We start from the raw sequence: 23,296 nt of genomic DNA on the forward strand, positions 1-23,296 counted from the left end.
CGAGGAAGCCAGATTAGAAGCTTTTCGAGTAATCCAACCTTGTGACAGTAACACATCACTAGGCAAATTATGGGTTGATTGCAAAGTCAACGCACGAATGCAAATTATTTGTCAGAGAAATTCCTGCAGATGCTGAGGAAGCAGCACGTCCTACAAACAGCACACAGCTGGGCTATGTAAATACAGCGGCTTGATGGCCTTGGTCAAAAATAGTGGCGTCAACCTCAGTGATTCTCCCGGCAAATGCTACAAACATGCAGTCCTTACAGTTAGTCTCTTGAGTAATACACTGGTTATGTCTCTAATACACTCAGAAGAGACATCCAATTTTCTAGAAAATATTTATGATGATTTCAAATTTTTATGTCCTACTTACCAAGAGAGTTCTTTTATTCTCAATTAGATAACTTTTAGGATATATCACTCGTATAGGCACAGAAAAATGAAAATAAATGCAAAATAAATGAGTTAAGGAAGTGCTAAAACAACTTTCAAAATAACTTTGCTAGCTATAATTGAAATATCATACAGTATGAATGTACAGTGCACAATGTTCATTTTTAATATATCTATTTGCCTATGAAACCATCAACACAATCAGGATAACAAACATACCCATTACCTCCAAAGTTTCCTTGTAATTCGTGTATCCTCTCTGGCTTCCACCCTCGGCCTAAGCAATCACCGATCAACTATGTGTCACATATTGGTTGCAATTTTTAGAATATTATATAAGCAAGATTACACAATAATTGTTCTTTTGCGTTTTGGGGGGGGGTGGAGGGAGCTGACTGCATTCCCTCAGCAGAAAGAGGTTGCAATTTATCCATGCGACTGTACTCATCATCCATCTGTCCTTGCTCATTGTTTACTACTTTCAATGTAAACTGCAATCTGTCTCTCTATTCACCTGTTGAGGGAAGTCTGGGTCTTTTTTTGGAAAAAATGGTACTTATTTCTTCTCCCTTTGCTGCCACTGTTCTTGGGAAAATTAGTCTTTGATCCTCATTTTTCTCCTCTATAAAAATATGGGTTTAATGGCATAAGAATTTTATAAGGATTAAACCATTCAGCACAGTGTTTAGCATGTAGTAATAATAAGTATTAACTTATTTTCTGAACTTTCATGCAACTGCTTTATCATTATTCATTATGAGGTAATACTTTTCCTCCTTATTAAAATGCTGTCTGGAGTTGGCATTGTGGTATAGTGGGTTAAACCTTTGCCTGCATGCTGTTCTAATTCCAGCTGCTCCAGTTCTGATCCAACTCCCTGCTAATAGGCCAGAAAGGCAATAGAAGATAGCCCAAGTGATTGGGCTTCTGCCACCCACATAGGAGACCTGGATGTAGTTCTAGGATCCTGTCATTGGCATGACCCAGCTTGGCCCTCATGGCCATTTGGGATGTGAAACAACAGAAAACAAAACTCTCTCTCTCTCTCTCCCTTTCAAATAAATATAATAAATCTTTATAAAAAACATTTTCTCTTCCATTCATTTTAGTGTCCACCTGACTTTACCATTACATGAGTCTACCTCTGTTGTCTCTCTAAAAAATATTGAGGTACCAATTCAGTTGGCTCCTTAAAATATGATCATTCTTCTATGTTCTGTTGGTTTCTATAACTGAGTAGTCATAATTTTGTTCAATGTTTTACTCATGTTCCTGGGATCTAGTATAGAATGTCTTTGTAGATAAGCATCAGAGACAACAATCAGGCTAGAAAAGTACCTGCTTCTAAGAACTTACAAGGTGTATATGCATTGTAAATGTTCAGTTTTTAATGAACTGATATGTTCTTTGGAGGGACTGCAGGGGAGGGTCACCTGGAGAGGATTATGATTTGGGGAATCTCTCTTAGTCCACCCTCTTTTGCTGCCAGAGTATTTCTCTTAATTTTCTTTTTCTAAATTATTTTCCCTTGTTGTTGCTGCTGTGCAGTATGCTCATACTGAACTTTCTTGCTTGAGTGATTCCTTCTATTAAAATATATCAAAATAAATAAAGGTTGCTGATTTTATTTTTATTTATATTCTTCCTAAATATTATGTCCAACAAAGCTAACAAAGCTATTTCCATCAGCAAATGGCAGTGAATCATATTTTAATTTACCCCTGTGGATACTGTGAATTCAGGTAGAGTTATGGGATTTATTTTGCTCTACACCAATTCCACTTACTTAAATTAGACCTTATTTATATGGATTTGCATTTACCAAAATAGTGTGTAGCAATGGATAATAAATCAGTGAAGCTGTGAATGAAACATGAAACTGTGAATGAAAAAAGTCATATACCCTAAGGATGACTAGTTAGCAACATCATTTGTATATAAGGGAGACTGCATCATATTCCTGTAAGAAGTTTTTTAAGGGGCTGGCATTATGGAATAACAGGTTAAACTGCAGTCTGCAAAGTCACCATCCCATGTGGATGCTGATTCGAGTCCTGTTTGCTCCACTTCTGATCCAGCTACCTGATATTGTGCATGGGAAGGCAGCGGGAGATGGCCCAAGTGCCTGAGCCATTGTACACTTGTGGGAGACCTAAATGAAGTTTCTGGCTTTGCCCTAATGCAGCCCCATCTGTTGCAGCCATTTGAGAAGTAAACCAATGGATGGAAGTTCTCTCCCTCCCCTCACACCCTCTGTGGGTGTGTGTGTCCCTCCCTCCCTCCTTCTTTCTCTGTAACTCTGCCTTTCAAATAAATAAGATAAATCTTTTTTTTTTTAAGAAGTTTTTAAATGGATTAAGAATTACACAGACCTTGGGTGTCCAGAGGAATTCTGAAATCTTCTGATATATTATCCACATATAGAGACCCCAATAGATAAAATAACTACAAAGACATTAGCTGCTGCTTCTCTTCTCAAGAGATGCAGGCTCTTTTATTTATTTAATGACATAATCCTAATGATTAATCAGGACGTGCATTGCACTAAGAGTTTTTCTTGGAAAAGCTTATATTTACAAATGACATAATACTTTTGTGTTTTATCAGGATAACCTTGTAATATGCAGAAATCCACAAATTCTGATACCTCTGTGGAAACACTGAGTTCCTCCCACCAAGGTACCGGAGCTGTGCAAATGAGAATCAAAAACGCCAACAGCCACCATGACAGGCTGAGCCAAAGTAAATCCATGATCCTCACCGATGCTGGGAAGGTCACTGAACCTGTAAGTCAAACACTCCAAGTTCCCTGTCGTACAGGTTTTTAAAAACTCTAATTAGGCTTGTTTTATTTGTTTTCCTAATGTGCATGAGAAAACCGTTTCTGTAATGCATTTTATCTTGCCTACTTATAGTTACAATAATATCCCCAGTTACAAGAGAAGAGCTGGGTTTAATCCACAGTGATAAAGTGGATTTGGAGCTAGACTGAAGAGCACCTTTGACTCATTTTAAGGGCCTCTACTATCATGCTTCAGTGTCATAAAAATAATGAGGTTATGCTAGCATGTGGTGTTTGTACTTCCAAATACAGTACATCACTTTGAAAAGCCAGAGGCTAAAATTAGCTAAGAATGAACTGAGAAAAAAAATATCTTTTTTAAAAAAATGTGAAAATCTCTTCTTTAAAATCTACCAGTAATATATGAAAGTGGAAACGATGATTTCATTTGGAATGGGCTTAAACAACTGAAATGGCATGGCTATTTAAGGTTTGGAGAGGAAGCCATTTTGTCTCGATAATGTGTCATTAGGAAGATTTGAAATAAAATAGTTAGAGATGAACTCTACTGCCAATTGTGTCCCTGGCCCTGCACGCATCCTGAGCCACTAAACCCAATGATTGCGATGAGTCTCCTCTGGTTAATTTTCTTCCATAATGGTGGTAACTTGCAGCTGAGGCCATAGGATGTTACAAAATTATTTATGCAATGTTAGCCACTCTTTTGGACTCCAGATCTATTTTGTTTTGCACAGTGAGAGCAAGAGCAAGAAATAGGTTAGCTGGGGACAGACTGTGAGTCCCAGTCACCCTGCAGAAACATGTGAGCTATTAATTGAGTGTTCTGCTAATATCGTAGGGGCCTATGAAATATTCAGCTTCCTAACTGAGTTATTAAATGAGATAAACTTGCTGAGTAGCATGTTACTGATTATACTTATTCCCCATTTTTCACTTGAATTTCAAGTGCAACATTAACCCACAGCAATCTCAGGAGCTTGAGAAATATATGATTTTAATCACTCTTTCCTCAGGTGTTGTAGACAAATTTAGCATGAGGAAACAAGTGATTATATTTGGGGCCTGAGAAATGCATCCGTAGATAAGGTAACTAATGAGAGATACATTTTCTTTTATTTACTTACTCATTTTAAATAGAGTCTGTTGGGAGGCACCATACCACTTGCCTGACTTTGACTCTAAACCAGCTAAAATCTTCCTCAACCATGAACTTGAGACAGTGGTTAGAGTAAATTATTGGAATCTCTATAATGTATTATCAGTAAGAACTGTACCTTTGAAAAAGTTTAAAAGTTAAGTATATTTAATGATGCCTAACATATTTTATTGGCTGTGTTTAACAAAAGGCACTATGCCGCAGTTGTTTTTGACAAGCATGAAAACATCACAGCATGAGACTGCAAAAGGAATTATGGAGAGAAATTACAAGTGATCCATCTCTCAATGAATTATCCACCTCAATAGCCCGCAGAACTCAGCTACCAATTAACACCTACTTTATTACATGTTGGGATGTACTTAATAACTTTCATGTGTTTATGCACTATTACCTTGACTGATGCCTCTTGTACAATTAGGCATAATTGGCATATCAATATGCAAAAGTTAAAAGGATTAACCCTCTTAAAACTAATGAGCATTTCTGTATCCAGCTGCTAAATGAGACAAAATTAGCATTTTTCACTTTTGGGCAGGATTTTATCATGCAGTTTCTCATTGTTGATATTACCTTGTTACATAACTTTAGTTTGGGGGGTTGTATGCTGGACTGCTAGAGAATAAGAGTTTTCCAAAGTGAAATTAGCTATAATTATCCCAGCTTTTGTTTCCGCATTCTTAGTCTGGGCAATATGTATTCCTCGATAAGGAACAAAAATAAAAGTTACTTTTGGTGATGTGTGCTCAGTGCATAATTATATAAAAGGGATATTTTAGTGAGAATATGTCATTTCACCAAGAAAACTTGGCTCCGAGATACTGCATTGAAAGCTTGCCATGGCACTAATTTTCTTTCTGTCTCAGTTCTTTTCATCTCTTTTTTCCATGCACAATTTTCTGACTAGATACTGACAGAATGTAAAGTATTTTGGCATATTTATTCAAACAAGCCTGTTAAAGTTATCTGCTCAAGCTAAACTAAGAAGTTGATTTTTCAGAAGTTGGATGGTGGGGTGAGGTCAAGGGGGAGATTGAATTTAGGAGAGTGGAAAGACATGTATACAAAAAATGTGTGCATGCATTCACATGATGCATGTTTTGTTGTAACAGAAACACAAGTATATGTAATCTGTACAGAAAAATACTGAGTACTTAGAGACCATATTTGGCACCCTATTTAATTCATTGAGTATGTATACTACTTGTTCACTAGTATGTAAATTATGCAAAACTAACATCTACATACTGGTCTATATAATAACAAAAAATCTTACATTTCAGTCATCATTATTTCGTTTGGTACAAAAGAGGACAAAATGTCCTAGGATCACATCAATGACATATTTGCCATTAATTCATAATTTTTTTATATTTGGTTAAAATATTTTAAATGATTATGTACCTAGAGCATAATATTTTTCCTATGACTACCATAAGACCCTCTATTTTTAACTTCTTAAATTAGAGTATATTGAAATGCCAATACAATCATTTACTACTGCATTTACCTTTGCAAACTCAAGTGAATTTACTTGTTGAATTAGAAATTTGTATAACCTTGATGTTGCCAGGAAGCATTTCAATAAAACAGGTATCAGTGCTCAATTAATATTTCATTGGTAGTAGGCATCCCTTTCTTGAACACCAAATAATCCTTTTTATCTGGTTACTAAAATTGATGCCTTTTCAAAGTTCAACGTGGCTTTTTGTTCCCTGGGAAATGTTGGAGAGGTGGGAAATTTGAAGTGGGGGAGACATGGTTTGCAAGAAAATTGTCTATCTGTGAAAGAGTCCTGCAGAGCTCCACTTGGTGGGGAAGAAAGGACTTTGGGCCTCAGAGATTTCTCGTCTGTCCCTGAGCAAGAGTGAGACTTCTTATAGGTGGCAGCTTAGTCGCCAGAAGGTGCTAAATGGAAAAGCAGAAAGCTGAGTGCAAGCAAATGGGAGCAAGTTACCTGTTTAAGGGGTAAAAAGGTGAATGTGCACTCCAGCAAATAGCTAATGAGAAAAGGGTTAATCTGGCTTTGATGTTACTTCTAAGAGGGATGCGCCAGCCTACCAGACAATTTAGAACAGATTAATGGAGAGTTTAAGTAGCCCAAATTGTGAAACTGCAGGCACAACATTTGCAGACAGGAGCAGTTAAAGCATTCAATGCTAGTGGCTCAAGCAGCAACACGTATGCGTATTGCGTATTCACCACTTCCATCTTATGAATCCCACAGAAGGGCACTGCGGTGTTCACAGCCATCATAAACAGAAAAGTACCTTTCTATCGGTGTTCAGATACAGACTTCCGTGGAGCCATTCCCAGACATCAACATACGAGACTCCTTTTACTTCCAGTGGCAGACTGCGTGTATTCATTTTTCTCTTTAAAGTATTATCAGGAAAAAAAGGAAACAATTTTCTTTTGTTTCTTACTTCTGTGATTATAGGATACTTGCCAAAGTTGTGGCTAGCCAAAAAGGCAGACATAAAAATTGCTACTAAAAATATAAGCCTTCTGTTTAGCAGAGTTTTTGAGAAATATTATGAGATTGTAGGGCTTGTCCATGTTTACTTCAAATCAAGCTTATAGTTAGGTTTGAGGCTTTGTTTGTATAAATTGTCCTGAAGTGGATCCTGATATTTAATTAAAATGACACTAAATCACATTGAATTGATAAGAGTTGGCATCTCAAACAAAGGTAATTGCCCGTATTGGTTTTGTGCAAAAATAGCACTGCTTGGAAAATGTGCAGCCAACACAGACTGTCAACTCCATTTATAGATCAATATGTGAAAACCATTGATCAGGCAGGCATGTGTAACAGTAACACTTTGCATTTATTTGTTGTTTTTATACCACATTAAGGCTTACAGGATTATAGGCTTCCTAAATATTTTGACTTCCTCATAAATATATGATCTGTTGCATGTTAATTAAATGAGAGTCTGCAGCCATTTCTAAAATTGTTTTTAGTTTGATGATTTCCTTTTATTGCTGTGGATCGTATGATCTGAAAATGGATTAGTTTCTTTCCGCATAAAGATTATTAAAGCTTATTTTAATGTGTCTTATTTAGTGTAAGATGTGACTGCCTTTTTGCTTTGAAAAATACAGATACAGACAATTATTTTCTCTTTGCGAGTGGCTGATCTTTTTTTATTAACTGGGCATTCTCAGTGCTCAGAGTAGAGTCATTTCCTGACATGTTTTGCACACCCTGAAGATAACGGGTCTTCTTGATTTTCCCTGATAGAATTTGTTTTCTTTCTTTTCTTTTTATCTAGCTCTGCAGTACAGGCATCTGATCAAACATTATGTAGAAAATAAACTGATCATCTCAATTAAATTCTAGACACACACAAGTATCATTTGAATTCTATTTCTCTGATTCGAGAACAAACCTTACGAACTGTTCTTACACACTGCATTCTGCAGTTAAATCTTTCTTATCTCATCAATGTAAGGACAGTGTTTTGTTCCTAATCTTTATTGGACTATTGTGGATGACATTTGTAAGCCATTTTGGTTTATAAGGAAAAGCTGGAGGACAGTGGAGTGAGACTCTCCAAAGATCCAAGGCTCTGATATGACCAAACAATAATGTGTCTTCCACTGCAATTTTCTTTGCCTCTGAGAGGTCAATTTTGTTGAGAAATCTTTTTATATCCTCTATATACATGAGGAGCGCTGCTTTGAAAACAGTATATAGTTTTATGTATGATATTAATATAATAGAAGACACTGTTTCCGACACAGCAACAACCAACCAACCAAACATGACATGCAAAGGTTACCTAAGGTAACTAGCCTGAAGCAGTTTGCCATCAGGCTATGGAACAGATGAAAAAGTTAGTTCGCTGGATTTTTTTACATTTACCCAGGATGCCCCAGAGCGGAGAACATTCAAAACCCACCAGAGATTTCTTTCCTCGTCCTTGCCACCCCATGCCATCTCACGCTGTGAAAATCTTTAACTGGATTTACCAAGCGCAAATTGGACTTGCCAAGAGGTTCAGAAAGTTTACGACGACAGTGTCGAGTCTCCACTTCAAAGATACGCCAGAGCTCTTGAATCCACATGTGTGACAATGCCGTTTCCATTTTAACATGAGCATGGCTAAATTTGTTTATAATCTCCCACTGATTGAACATGGCGCTGAGTGTACACGAGATACATTTTTTTAAAAGTTAGTCCTCTGATTACTAATTTGAATCCAAAACTCTAACCTTGTTAGCATCTGGACTTATTTCCATAATAACAACCCCTTCAGAACCTACAAAGTAATGAATAATTGACAACAAATGAAATGTTTTGATAGTTGTCGGCACAAAGCATGTTTAATGTTTTGTGTTGCTTCCTAGCTAATTATGTAGATGACACATTTGTCAGACCTTGACTGCCATTAGAAACGTGTTTCCAGAGGGGAGAAAAACAGGCTATTCATAGAGTAATTAACTAGAATGCTCAATGACCTGTGAGAGATTCAAATCGCTGCCAGTTCAGACATTGTTTTGTTACAGAGCAGAGGGGTAATTAAAATTCCAAATTACAGTCCTATGATGGAGCATTTGTTTGTTGACAGTATACTCTTACTCTAGTTTGTTAATTCTTTTTTAAATTGCTTCTAATCCATTTTATAGCTTTAGGAGTTCCCTCTTTGAATTTACTGACAGCTAATATTATGGTAAATTGTACTTCAATGGAGTACTGAGCTTCCCAGTTTCAAGGGAGCACAAGGTGGGTGGGATAAAATAGCTCCTGCCTGAAACTGGCATATCAGGTGCCTTCAGGAGGGATGTCACTAATGAGGAACATCTTGTTCAGTACTGGGTTTCCAAATGTGCGTTAGGAGAAAATGTCCAGGTGGATAACAGAGAGATGAAAAGAAAACCAACCACGAACAACTGAAAAGGAGGAAGACGAGAAGTGACTGGCTAAGTGTTCTGCTATTGAGCGGGGAGAAGAGAAGAGTTGGAGCTGAGGATGATTTGGGGATCCATGTTGAGGCTGGTGCTGAGTTCACCGCAAACGACGCAACAGTCTGTGGGAAAGTCACAGAGAGCGCTCACGGAGTGGCAAGTGCTACAGCAAATGCCTCTCTCGTCTCAGATCAATAAAAAACCAGGGGAGAACAGGTGCCACCCCTGAGATTTTTTTCAAGGAAATAGTGGGAGAGTTTACAAGTCTTGAGGACTAAAATCATTTAAAAACTCCAGCTCTACTGGAACATTTATTTAGGTTGCTGAAAGTGAGAGTATAGTTTTATTAAAAAGATCTGACAGAAGTCACACGGTGTTTGATGCAGGCGAGCTGACAGAGGCATCCAGTGAGCGCTGATTATCCCGAAGTCACTGTCAGCTAGGATTGATTTTCACTTTCTCCGTTTATGTAACGGTTCCTGTAATACAGCTGACCCCGAGTCACGTTACCTTGTCATTTCTCTGCATGGATCAAGAAGAGATGAGCTGAAAATAGCTAGACACTGACCTTGAACTCACTAGAAAAGTGAGAAGTGACAGTGGGGTTTTTCTGTAGTTCGTGTACAAAGATAAAAGCATACTGTTCTCTGTTGAGTTCACTGCAGAAGCACAAGGGGGCAGAGCAGTATTAGAGATTACAGGTAGAGCAGCTTCTGCACCAGCATGTGAAGACGGAAATACTGAGTTAGAGCCAGAGGTCTCGTTTTTACATCTTAGTGTAGACATAAAGGAGAATTACTGATGAATCAAAATCTCAGGTCCCCTGATGTTCATAATCAGTAATCTAAAAGTGTACATTCTAATTAAAAAAGGTTACCTAATACTCTGAGTGGCAGCAACTCTGCTTTTCCACTAAATTATTTGCAACATCTCTTATTTAATTCATGTAATGCTCTCCACCCTTAAAATAAATTTGGAAACGTAGTCAGTATTATGAAGAGAGTTTTACGAGAGACACCTGAGGTGCTCTGTGTGATGTTAGATATGATTGTACCAGAAGATGGAACATTCTTTTCCTATTTATCAGCGTCCAAAAAAATAAAACTAAAGGGTGTTATAAGGTCATTTGTACCCACAAATGCATAACATGAAATACATAACATGACATTTGGTTTGCTTTTGTATGGTCCTTGCCTCGCTCCCATTTTAATACCTGCCTTAATTTTCAAAATATCTTTTCGTAGGTCATCATTAGAAGTTAGATTAATCTAAAGCACAGTGTGTTGAACATTGTCCTTTGCTTGCTGGCACATAGTTAAGCTAAATTATTGTTGTACTGAAGCTGAATGTTTCCATAAATGGTACTCAAAGAACTTGCCAAGTGAAACAGAGAACCAAAGCAGGTTGAGAAACAGAAGAACAAACACTGACTCAATTATCCCCCAGGTTGTAAGTGCCTTATGGACGGCACAATAGCATCTTTGCGTCTGTGATGGCACAGTAATATTTTTGAAAGCCTCCACGGTAACTGGATCCTTTCTTGCATAGAGTAGCTTCTGTGTGAGTGCACAAATAGTGCATGCGTACATTTCTCTATATAGATATGTGTCATACACATACATATTGATAAACCAGTACATATAGATATTCATAGAGGTATATGTGCATGATACATATTTAAGCTTATTTTTATATTACAGAAAAAATTACAACATATATTTATAAGCTGAGATATTAAATTTTTCCCAAAATTCCTCTCCCATAGATTTAACTCAGAACAAATGGACAGACTTAAGATCTGAGAAATAAATAGAATTCTAACAAACTTTAGGGATGTAGTAAAAGAAGATCTCCTATTGCCAAGAATGAGACAGGAAATATTCAGAATACCTGGGTCATCACAGAAATCTGTGAGTTTTAGCTTCTGGTAGCAGACGACCCTAAATCCTCCCCTTTAGAAAGATTTCATATCTGGGTGAGGGGAAATGGGGGAGGTGGATTTATACCTATAAATTTTGTGGGACTAAAAATGATGCCTTTGAAGGCAATTCTGAGGAGCAGTTGCATTTCTTAGAGTATCAAAATGACTTTGCCTTCCTGCTCCTGTGGCTGCCTGCCAAAGAGCCCCAGCGTGCCCTCAGGTAAGGGTCGTAGGAATCCCACTCCTCACAGTTGACTCACCTCTGCTCCTGAGGTCAAGGCAAACATCAAGGTGTTGACTGCTCAAACACTCCCCCCAGAGTTTTGCATTTTGTTTTATTGTTTTTTCTTTCCAATCCCTTCAGTGTGTAAGGCTTTTAATAAGGGACTCCATTCCCTGATGTGTTCAGATTCAGTTTATTGTTACCATCTGTTTAATTACCCTCTCAGGTTTGTGTTGGGAAGCATGAAAGTATTCCATCCAGCCTTTGAATCCCTGTGTTCCTAAAGAGACGTGGGTAAAGTACGTGTCAGTTTTCAAAGAGCATATTAAAAACTGATAAGCATAACCATCGCCAAACAATAATGTGTAAGGCCAAGGCACTATTTTGTACATTAATATGTGTTGCAACTAATTAGCAAATGCACAGCAATGTGGCACTCTCCCAGAAATGATGCCATCTTCTTTACATGCAATCTCACATGCTCCTCCTTGGACTGAATGGAGTTTTAGGAGTCCTAGCCACTTCCAATGCACTGACATTAAGGTACTGGGGGAAGAGAGAGGAGATTTGAGTCCTAACAGAGTAAACAGTTGTGACAGGTCAATCAGGAATGTGCTAAAGTTAAAGAGAAATCATATATACCCCAAAACAAGGACAGAATCTGCGGAAGGATGGCAAAAGAAAAACAGAAGAAACTTAGACTTTATCTTTTCTCCTCTTCCTTCTCATCGTCATCATTATTGTATCATATCCCCCACCCACCCCCCCATTCTCCCTTTATGCATTTATTTATTTATTTGTTATTAATATTTTGATTGGAAAAGTACCATCTTGTTGTTTCCGGTGATCACAATAGTCACCACTATTCAGGGTGCATTTTTCCATATGCAAAAGTCATTGATAAAAATTTACATTGGCTGCTGGCTATCTCATCAGTTTGTATCCAAATTATTCTATAGATCAGTATTTGTGTGAAATTTAAAAAAAAAAAACACCAAATGAAACAAAATCAAATTTGAGTGTATAAGTCAAAATATTTTAGAGGTCATATAGGAACTCTGAAAATCAAAATGGAATGAATCAGATATTTTTACTTCCTAAATTAAACAAGCCAAATTTTATTTATCCTTTAAGAGATAAGTAAGTGAACTTTCGTCCCCTGAAATCCCTATGTTGTTAGTTTAAGAAATGGTAGTTTTTCAGTCAATACCCTTCCAAAGTACCGTAAACACAAGCAACCGATGTCCTGTTTCTCTGTATCCTTTTATGAGGACCGGTGCTGTTTTTGCCCTATGTTCTCATGTCTGCTCTGTGGAAGAAGAGGAGTAGTGATGACACCAAACTTTCCTCCACTACTTTTGGACACCTGACCTGCTTTCTTTCCCACAGGGTAAAAGAAAGCTGCAGTCTTCATATTTGCAATGAGAAGGGACATGTGTCTCCTTGCATTGAATTGTCTTAGATCATATCATGTAGCACAAAGTGACCCAATAAAGGAAGACAGGAAAACAAAGTGACAGTTTTGTTTGCTCTAATATAAACTCCAACATGAAAACGGGAGGGGGAGAGGGGAGATCCTAGAGGCCTGCTGCCAGATCACACTGATTAGTTGCAAGAGCTGATATTTTGTGGTTAAACAAAATGTTTTCGAGGCATGCTCTCTAATCAGCAGTGAAAGGTTAATGAACAAACAGGCTTAGCTCAGGTTAGACAAACTGAGTTTAACTACTGCTGTTTTTTAAATCCTTGAGAAAGTGAAGCTGGCTGGTTCTTGATAATACATCACATGCTGTGGCTTTAGCTATTGATCATAGCCTGACAATGGGTAACCTTTCATGGCAACTTCTTCTTTTACCATGAATTATTGACAATTGTTAATGCCAATACCGTATGATCAAACAGACAGGAAAGAAATCTACATTCCTGAATTTACTATCCTAAAACTCCATGCTTTTCATATCAAGGAAAGGAAAAAGAGAGAGTAAATGTCTTCTTTCTTGTCTTGAAAATACAAATGAAGTACATTTACAGATTAATATGACATCTTACTAATTCTCATCTCGAACACATTTTGAATAATAAAGCCCTGTGTTTAAGGAAACATTACTGTTGTCCCTTTTACCCTAGAATATTCTAATAGTTAACAGATCCTAGGAAATATTACTGTAACCATGTGTCTCACGGTCCCTGCATGATAATTTCCCTGTTCACCAAGCGGTTCTGATCTCAACAGTGCTTCTGAGTGTATACCTCTAGGCCTCTCCGAAACTCAAAGTAGAACAGTTCCATTGCTTTCATGCATTTGGTCACTTTTTCATTCATATATTCATTCAAAGATATTTATTGACACTCATTGTATATCAGAGACTGATCTGAAAGCAGTGGATACAAAACAAAGGGCCTCTCAAAGGTCAAATCCAAGTGAAACCAACCCATTAGCTTACCGGACATCACAATTCTCTCTGCCGCCACCACCTCTTCAACCTGAACATTGTATTAGCATCCTGGGGGCTGCACTTCTGTGTGTTGTAAGTCTCCACTGTTAAACATTCCCTTGTTCTAATTTAAAACTGTGAGAATCCTACCTGATGTTAGTGTACTTTCAACTCTATTTTCACACTTTGACATTTGCCCTGTGTCTTGTATCCTTTGACATCCACAAAAAAAATAGTGAAATCCTTTCTCTGTTAAGAGGTCAAGCTGCCAATTAAATTTACCTAGTTAAATTTATAAGATAAATACCTTTTATTTATTGCTCATTATTGTTTCCCCTTCCTTAGTCTTCATTAATTTATGATAAACATTATTAAAGATTTATTTTATTTCTTTGAAAGGTAGAGTTACAGAGAGAGGTAAAGACAGACAGAAGTCTTCCATCCACTGGTTCACTCCCCAAATGGCTGCAATGTCTGGAGCTGCGCCGATCCAAAGCCAGGAGCCAGGAGCTTCCTCCCAGCCCCCCATGTGGGTGCAGGGGCCCAAGGATTTGGGCCATCTTCCACTGCTTTCCCAGGCCATATCAGAGAGCTGCATGGGAAGTGGGACAGCCGGGACTCCAATTGGCGCACCCATATGGGATACTGGTACCTCAGGTCCGGGCTGTAACCTGCTGTGCTACAGTGCAAGCCCCTAATTTATGATAAACTTTTAATTGAGGTTAAAGGCTGTAACTGTTTTTTCTTTCAACATGAAAACTGAGCACAGAACATTCTTCAAAATTTTTACCAAGTTATTGATTTCATAAAGATTTTGTTTTGATCTTTGCTTTTTAAGTACTCATGATTTGTGGAATTTTGTGGTGTTGATAATGGTTTATAAATGATGCAATATATTAACCTACCAAAGAAGTCCTTATCATTAGTATTGTTCATAGCCCTTAAAATATGTCACTGGCCATGATACCAATGTGCATTGGAACTAAAACAAAGGTGATAACCTTAATCCTGAAGGAAAGATAAGAGCCACCTTGACTTACTACCACCAGGGAAAATAATGAAGGAAAATACCCCTTTAGAAGAATAACTTATTCTGGGGCCCTGGGACTGGCACTGTAACGCAGTGGGTTAATGCCTTGGCCTGAAGTGCCGGCATCCCGTATGGGCGCCAGTTCGAGTCCCGGCTGTTCCTCTTCCAATCCAGATCTTTGCTATGGCCTGGGAAAGCAGTGGAAGATGGCCCAAGTCCTTGGGCCCCTGCACCTGCACGGGAGACCCGGAAGAAGCTCCTGGCTCCTGGCTTCGGATCAGCACAGTTCCGGCCATTGCGGCCATCTGGGGAATAAACCAGCAGATGGAAGACCTCTCTCTCATTCTCTCTCTCTGTCTTTCAAATAAATAAAAAATAATAATAAAAAAGAATAACTTATTCAAATGACATTAATATATTAGGAATTAAATACAGTAACAGCCAGGTATTGAATTTAACTAGTCAGTTAACACTTCTCTCTGCCTAAGGCAAGGTACTTCTTAGATCTTTCTGATCACTTGATCTTGCACAAAATAGACTCTATTGAGACCTCACAATTCCTTTTTCTTTCATATGTAGATAACTGGACAGTAGTCTTGCTATTAGAAAGGATAAGGAAACTTGGATTTGATTCTAGATGCTTAAAGAGAACTATTTCTCACAGTTTGACTGTGAATCTGCCCCAGTCCTCCATCTTCTCCCTGACTGCTTGGCTGAAACAAGTTTGGAAAGATTGCTGCTTCCCAAGATCACCATGTTCCTGACTCCTACATGTCATAGACCTTTTCAGGACTTGGCCACATCAAGGTCAATAATGACTTCTTATCTAATATTCACATTCTACGACAATGCATCTACAGCAGAGATTCCAAAAATATGGCTGCTCTACTGACTCAATATTGCCCACAGGTATTTTTTTTTTAATCTCTTAGTTCATTTATTGATAATTTCATTGCATTTTCCCAAAGAAACATTTTTATTTAAGGAGTACAAACTTCATGCACTTCATAAGCATGTTTATGAATATAGTGATTTTTCCCACCATACCTGCCCTCCCACACACAGTTCCACCTCTCCTCCTCCTTCCTCTCCCATTCTCAGTCCCATTCTCCACTAAGATCCATTTTTAATTAACTTTATACACAGAAGACCAACTCTATACTAAATAAAAGGTTCAACAATTCGCACACACACACACACACAGCCCACAGGTATTTTTAGTTTGGTTGGAAAGGTGATTTTAAGTTTGAATTTGAAAGACATTCACTGGAGTTCTGATGTCTTCCTGCAGGTTAAATTACCCGCTTGGCTCAGAAGACATAGGCAGTGGTAATCTTTCAGCTGTTTCATTGACTGGCTATTCAGGGGTGAAGACATACTGTGGAAAGTCAGAAGATGGCAATTTTTAGTTATAAATTGGAAATTCAGACGATGACAGTTGTTAGTCATAAATTTGGAAATGTAGTCTCTACCACATTTTACTGATAGTATAAAAACAGCCTTTCTTTTATAGCTAAATACAAATTTTCTTATTCAGATTTTTCTCATTTGGGTTTAATTTCAATTTTAGACTTAAATTATTATAAATTAACAAACATCTTGGTGCATTTTAGACAACACTAAAAAATATCAATGGTTGTCTATGGAAATAGAGTTTTCTTGTCACCAAGTTATAAATATTCTGTTGATTCTGGATTATTTATCTATGACTCTTGACGATTTTTTAAACAGTTTTGAAAACTTGATGAGTAGCTACTTCATATTTTAGTGAAACAGCACTCTTTGAAATCTTATAAAAAAGAATCACACCAGGCCTTTAGAAAATTAAAAATGATGAAATCTTACAGTTCACAATATTATACCAAATTTAACTCAGATTTGACTAGTCATCTAATTACCTATCATTTATGTTACACTCTTACTAATTAAACTTAATTTGAAGATTTTTAAACTTTGTTAGAATTTTTCATTTCCTTTCCCACTCACATGTAACATTGCATTAGAAAAGAAACACACACACACCTGAACTGTAAAAGTAACAGCCTCAATTCAGCTCCTCATGGCCAATTTTGTTTACTCTGGAGCATATGTTTTCAGAAATAGAAGCCTTTGTGGAGAGAGAACAGGTTCACCTGAGGGAGAAAATGGTCCTCAGAGACAAAGCTGAAAGTCCTCTCAGAATCTCTAGACTTAAAATTGGCATGCTGAATTCAGCCTGAACATGTGTTTCCTTTGGCTTGGATGGTGCTTTCTCCTATTCTTGTTTGAATTGAGCTGATACGTTAACATTGTGAGTTTTCATATAAAAATTGGTGTTTATTTCATTTCTCAAGAATCTGAAATTTTGGCATCATGGGGTTGATTCCCCAAAGAGCAGATAATAATCAGCTGAAATTGTGTAGCTGTTGTTCTTTTTGGGTGGGGCATGTGACCTCTAGTTCATAGCTGCTGTCCCAGGCTCTGTTCACCAGATCTTGTTACCTAGCTGGCATTTGCGTTGCCACTGCTAGCTTTAGCATGTCTGTCACAAACTATGCAATCCACTGAGGACCATAAGAAACTGAATGATCATTCTGCTAACTGTAAGACTCATGGCTCCTTTGAATATAAGTCCTCAAAATTGCTGCTCCTAGGAAAGAATACACTTCTAAAATAGTGAGAAACAGTTCTTTCATATATTCCAGTGGTTATTTGCATAAATGAAACTTTGGACAACTTTATACTTTACTGATTTCCAGAGACACTAATTAGTGCCCCTGTGGCTCACAGCTCGCCAATGACAAATCAAAGACTCAGTCATGGGGAGATGTGGCACCAGCAGCTGTCCCTAAGGTGGTCCCTCCAGGTCCCATCAGAGCTGTCCGTGGCCAGTGTCATAAAGAGACAGTAAGTGATGCCCCTGTTTGTTAGTTATGAGTGCAGTACACGTTCTGTGTTTTTGTCAATGATATTTCACCCTAACAATGATTGCAATTATCTGTGGGCAATGTAAAGCCAGGTGTAAACCATCCCCTCAAGTTAATCTCCATGATTATTATCGTCAATGAATGACCACTCTGTGGGAGCAAATAAGAGCCCCCCTGGGAGACTCAGCTGGAGCTCCTGAATCCTGACTTCACTTGGCTCAGCCCCAGGCATTTCAGATATTTGGGGAGTACACCAGAGAATATGAGTACTTTCTCTCTCTCTCTCTCCCCCTCCCTCCCTTCTAAACGAAATAGATACAATTAACTAGTTACAAAGATAGGAGTCCAATCATGTCAAGATGGACCAGTGTTGGGTAGATATGTCCACAAATTCTGGCTCTGCCTCTTGCTTGTGATGTTACATTAGGGACATTCTTTGATGACTCTGGGCCATCCTATGCACCTTTTAAAATGAATATTAAAATACCAGTAATATAGAAAGCTGTGGAGATTAAAGAAATCTCTCTCTCTCTCTCTCTCTCTCTCTCTCTATATATATATATATATATATATATATATATGTGTGTGTGTGTGTGTGTGTGTGTATAAAGTGTCAAGCATGGAAGCATGGGCACATAGGAGTATTTAAAATAGTGTAGGCAACTGATATTATAATTATGCTACCTATTTGTATACAGTCCTTCCATCAGGCCTGGCCCTATTCCTTTCAGATACTCTGTTTGCCACTGTGTCATTTGATCACTTTCAGCACACATATCCCCAACATCTACCCATATTTTGAAGTATTCTGATTCAGAACACCTTGAATTTCCAGTAATTTTGTCCTGGATTGAATTTAGCTTCTGATTCTTAGACAAATCTCTGAGATCTATTGCTCTTTCCTACAGTTATGTCTGCTGGTTTCCAGTGTCAGTTATGACTCCCAGTTAGCTCTTACATTGCAATAACATATTTAGTAGTTGGGATTATCTAGTATGGGCTTGACAATGTGCCAAGTGCCATTGTATAGAAGGTTTGATTAAACTCTCATGCCAAAAAGTAAATGATGAAACTAATGTGTATCTCCAAGGGTATCCAGTACAAAGTCCCAGCATTGGGCATTCGGAATCGTACACTCTCATAAGCCCTAAGTTCTGAGTCCTTTGTCCTGAGGCAGACCACTGTGGGTAGATTCTTTTTTGTTTATACTGGCCCAGAGACTGAGTAGGAGTCTGAAGTATATTCTCTTCTATGCCTATTAAAATTCTATTCAACTTTGAAGAACCAATAAAAACTCAACTCATTACCCTAAGTTTTCTCTGACTGGCTTTTCCCTCTTCTTAACACTTATAGCAATTATTCATTTAATTAGTTATTTAATTATTCATTTTGCACAGTTTTAGTGGATTTCTTTCTGTTTTCCTTTGAAAACTTATTAGCTTTCATTATTGCTATTCAACTTTTTTATGTTTTCATATTATGCATCTCCTATTAAAGTAAAAATTCCTTAAAGTCAGACATTATAGTTAACCTCAACAGAATCTTGCTGAAAAAAATTGTTTAATACTGCTTTAATTTAATATATTTTAAAAGGTTTAAAATATTATGTGTCTAGTAGCATCTAATTAATGATATGTACTCTAATGTTTGGACAAAACATAGTTGAAGACACTGAATGGGAAAACACACTCACAAGAATACTAAAAAAATTAGACTCTTGGGATATCTCATAACCATAAAGATTAAAAAACTGAATTGGAGAAGGGGGGTAGGGACAGTTCATCAATGCTTTACCTCATGAATAGTGAATTTGCTATTGTGTTTGTTGAGGTCCTAACAGGCAACCCATTTCATCTCGGCCTGCTTTGTGGTTTATAGATTATAGCCTATGCACCAACCAAAAATTAGGTAAACATCCCTCTACTGCACAGGTGTTATTTTCTCAAACACCCAAAATTCTGTAGCTCTTCATCCTCCTCCTATCTTTTTCTATTCATTCAGACTTGAACTCCCAGAAAACAATATGGTAGGAATAGAAAGGGACTAACAGTGAAAGAAGGCATCCTGAGAAATACAATACCAACAAGTGTATTGATAAAGCAGGCACTGGAGTTAACAATGAGCACTTACCTGTAGAAAGGTGGAGACTGAGGAATAATTTTTCCTGTGTAGCTATGTAATCCCTTCCATTAGAGAACAAGACAAGGGAAGCTGGAGATGATCCTACTTGTATCTGACAAAATTGTACCAGGTAGTCTCATTTGCTAAAAATTTAGGAAAGAATGGTGATCATCAAATTGCCTCAAGGTATAATGACCTCTAAGAAGGGAATTCAACCACACATCTGGATAAGCGGTCTCCCCACAATAATCACGTGGCCTTTTGTAAGCACAATTATTGCACTTGACCCCTTGTAACAGAAAAATGCACAAAGCAGCTTAAACAAATAATGAATTAATTTGTGTGTTGCCATGTGTGTGCTGTGTAAAAATGTTCTAGAGTTTGGCATCTCCCCAACAGTTGCAGTGCTTGGCTGAACAAATGATCAGAAACACTGGCTCTCCTCCTTCTAGACACCATCTTTAGAATGAGGTTTATTTCTTATTGCTTCACTCCTCATGGCCAGCAGATGGCTGCTTTACTTTAAAATTTTGGAAACATTCCAGATGGGAAAGACAACAAGCAAAGGGCAAAAGGCATGTGTAAGGCATGTGCCCTCCTTCAAACAGCTTCTTTGGAAGGCCCATTCGGTGATCTTTCTTGCATCCCTGTTCTAAACTGTATCACACAATTACAGCAGCTTCAAGGAAGACTGGGAAATGTAATTTTTAATCAAGACAATTTGCTGCTGCTATCAAAATATCAGGTAGAGGAAAGAGCTAATAAAAGATCAGAGGTAAACAATGGAATGAGTGAGGTATGGATAAGGAAATCCCTTGATAATCATGCTGGACTTTGGAAGTTTAGATTTCAATAACTGATGTGTGCTTAGAGACCACTAAAGGACTTGCATAGAAGTTTCTCTCCTAGTTAGGACAAGAAGACAGAAAATACGATGACTGTTAAGGAGTCCATCTTTTTCTCTAATAAATAAATCATAGTAAATTGTGAAGCGTTGGTCAAGTGGAGACATTCTAGGAAAAATTAAAGGATAGTTTTAACAAACAGTTAAAAAGTATTGGATGAGTATGGAAAGGAAATGGAAGAGCTTTTGGATGTTAAGATGGAGACATAGGATTGATGGTGGTGCCAATCACTTCTATAGGAAGAAGCAAGCATCACAGGTATATGGCAAGGTGATATTTCAGGTGTTCAGATTTGTTTGTGGGAAGTTTGTGATTTCAATGGCACACCAAAGTAAAAGTATAAAAAGGAAAATCAATGATTTGAGTATGGAGCTCAAAGGACAGATATCATTTGAGATATAATTTTGATGTCAACAACGAACAGTTGGTATTTAATGCCATAGGAATATCTAAGATCCTTTTGAGACAGAAAGTTGATTTTATAAAAGAGTGCTCAAACCTGCAGATAAGCCTGCAAAGAAGTTGAATGAGTGGCTAGAATCATGATCATGTCAACTTTGACACTGATGAATCTCAAGGAAGAAAAGGTGCCTAAGAAGATCCAAGTGAAAATATATACAGTGTGTTTCACTGAAGAACCCATAAATTCTGTTTCTTAGAAGGCAAAGACAACTCACAAGATTTAAAAGTTCAGGAAAACTAGTGGATCTTACTGTTAGAATATATGACCTAACGATGTAATAAAAAAAGAAATAGTGTTTGTATCATGTGTATTTTGGGTATAACTTACATTAATAAATGAAAGTGTGAATATAGATTAGATTTACTATATATTTGAATATATGTTTTGATAAAATCTAAGCAATATTATACAGATTGCTCTGTTTTAAATGTTATTTTTTTCTCCACCAGTAAAAATTTAAAAAATTATGCTTTTAACTTTACCATAAAACATACCAGTTCTGTTTCAAGAGAGGCAATCTCTTATTGCAACATCAGAAGGCATAAGAAAAAGTCAAAATGTCTGGAAAATGATAACTGATTTCAACATGCAAAGTAAATGTTCAAAGATGTAATCAAAGGCCAAACATCAAGGTAAAGATAAAGAAATAAACTACACAGAGATAATAAAGATAATTCACAAAACTAAAAACAACCTCTAATTTCATCTTGAGTAAATTGAGTAGATATTTTTGAACTTTATTTTTCATTTACGGTTTGCCCCAGGATAAAATGATAAGCTCTATTAATCAGAAAAGGTTAATGGCATGTTATTTCTTTGGTAGATGAATAACAGTCACTGGACCAAGTTGTCTGTAACTTCTGTCCAAGACAACTATTGTACCTCAGCAGCAAATCACATGAAAATGTCAACTGTATATTTGATTTTATCCACTTAAAGAAAAAAAAATCCCACAAGAAACATTATAAGGTAATGGAATGTGTAAAATTAATTGTTTTTCAAGGGGGTCTTTCCCAGTTTTATTCTTCTTGGTTGAATTCCCTCCCCAATTTGGCCCTCAGATATGCATTCCCTTTTTGGAAGATGTGTTTGTGATAACTGTACTAGAGACACTTTGAGTCAACACTGCATTTATCAAACAATTCCCTCTCATCCAAATATTCCCAGTATAGTCACTGCACACAGTTCTCCTTTGTTTGTACTCTCCATTTACCTGGTGGATTCTATATTATATTAATTCATAAAACCAGCTCTGCCAGGCTCCCTACAGTTACAATTATTAAGGCTGTAACTGAAATGATATCTCTCACACTGATCTTCAACCAAAAGTTCTTGTCCTGAAGCTTTTGTTTCCCATTAAAACACTAATGATCACCTCCACCAAATGAGCAGCTTAATAGTCACAAAAAGCTGAATGAAAAGACTTTGATCACCACCTTTGAGAGCACTGTATTCCAACATCTCTCCCATCCATAATTGGCACGTGCTGAGCTTTAAATTTTAAAAAGAGAGAGAGGGAGAAAGAGAAAGAGAAAGTGTAAAAGAAGAAAGGAAACACGAATTACTTAAAAGAAACTACAAATTCTCTATCCTTATCATTGCTCTGTTTTTCAGGTTACACAAATAGTCTGCCTATAGGGTATTTTTTTAACAGTCTGATTTTTAACAATTTCATTTTCTTTCTGTAAGAACTCAGATGACTTATAAATCCAGTTGAAATGATAGAAATTCACACCTTAGAAGGCCTTTTGGATTTACTTTTTTGAAAATTGGTACAGATTAACCAGTGTTGTCTCCCCTATGTCTTCAGGGACAATGGAACAACTTGATGGTTTTTTCAATTTTCATCTCCTTCTGGAAAATGTAGAATAATGATTCTATAATGAAACCCTTACGCAAATGCAGCCTATCCTGAAAAAAAGATAATGGTAGTTTTGTAATGGATCAAATGGGAAAAAAATCTCTTTAGGTATTAGATATATTAATGTTATCAACTCCACAGCTAAAATAATACCATGGAGAA

At 37.2% G+C, this 23,296-nt stretch overlaps 1 protein-coding gene across 1 annotated transcript in view; it reads left to right on the forward strand.

Annotated features, from left to right (window-relative positions):
* Positions 1-3,017: 3,017 nt before the first annotated feature.
* Positions 3,018-23,296, forward strand: part of ARHGAP15 (Rho GTPase activating protein 15) — a 631,814-nt gene continuing 611,535 nt past the window's right edge. Inside the window, exon 1 of the mRNA XM_062199545.1 lies at positions 3,018-3,182. Within this exon, the coding sequence (XP_062055529.1) occupies positions 3,018-3,182 (165 nt within the window). The remainder of the gene's footprint in view (positions 3,183-23,296) is intronic.

This window comes from Lepus europaeus, chromosome 1 (genome assembly GCF_033115175.1).
Source record: "Lepus europaeus isolate LE1 chromosome 1, mLepTim1.pri, whole genome shotgun sequence".
Taxonomy (NCBI): Eukaryota; Metazoa; Chordata; class Mammalia; order Lagomorpha; family Leporidae; genus Lepus; species Lepus europaeus.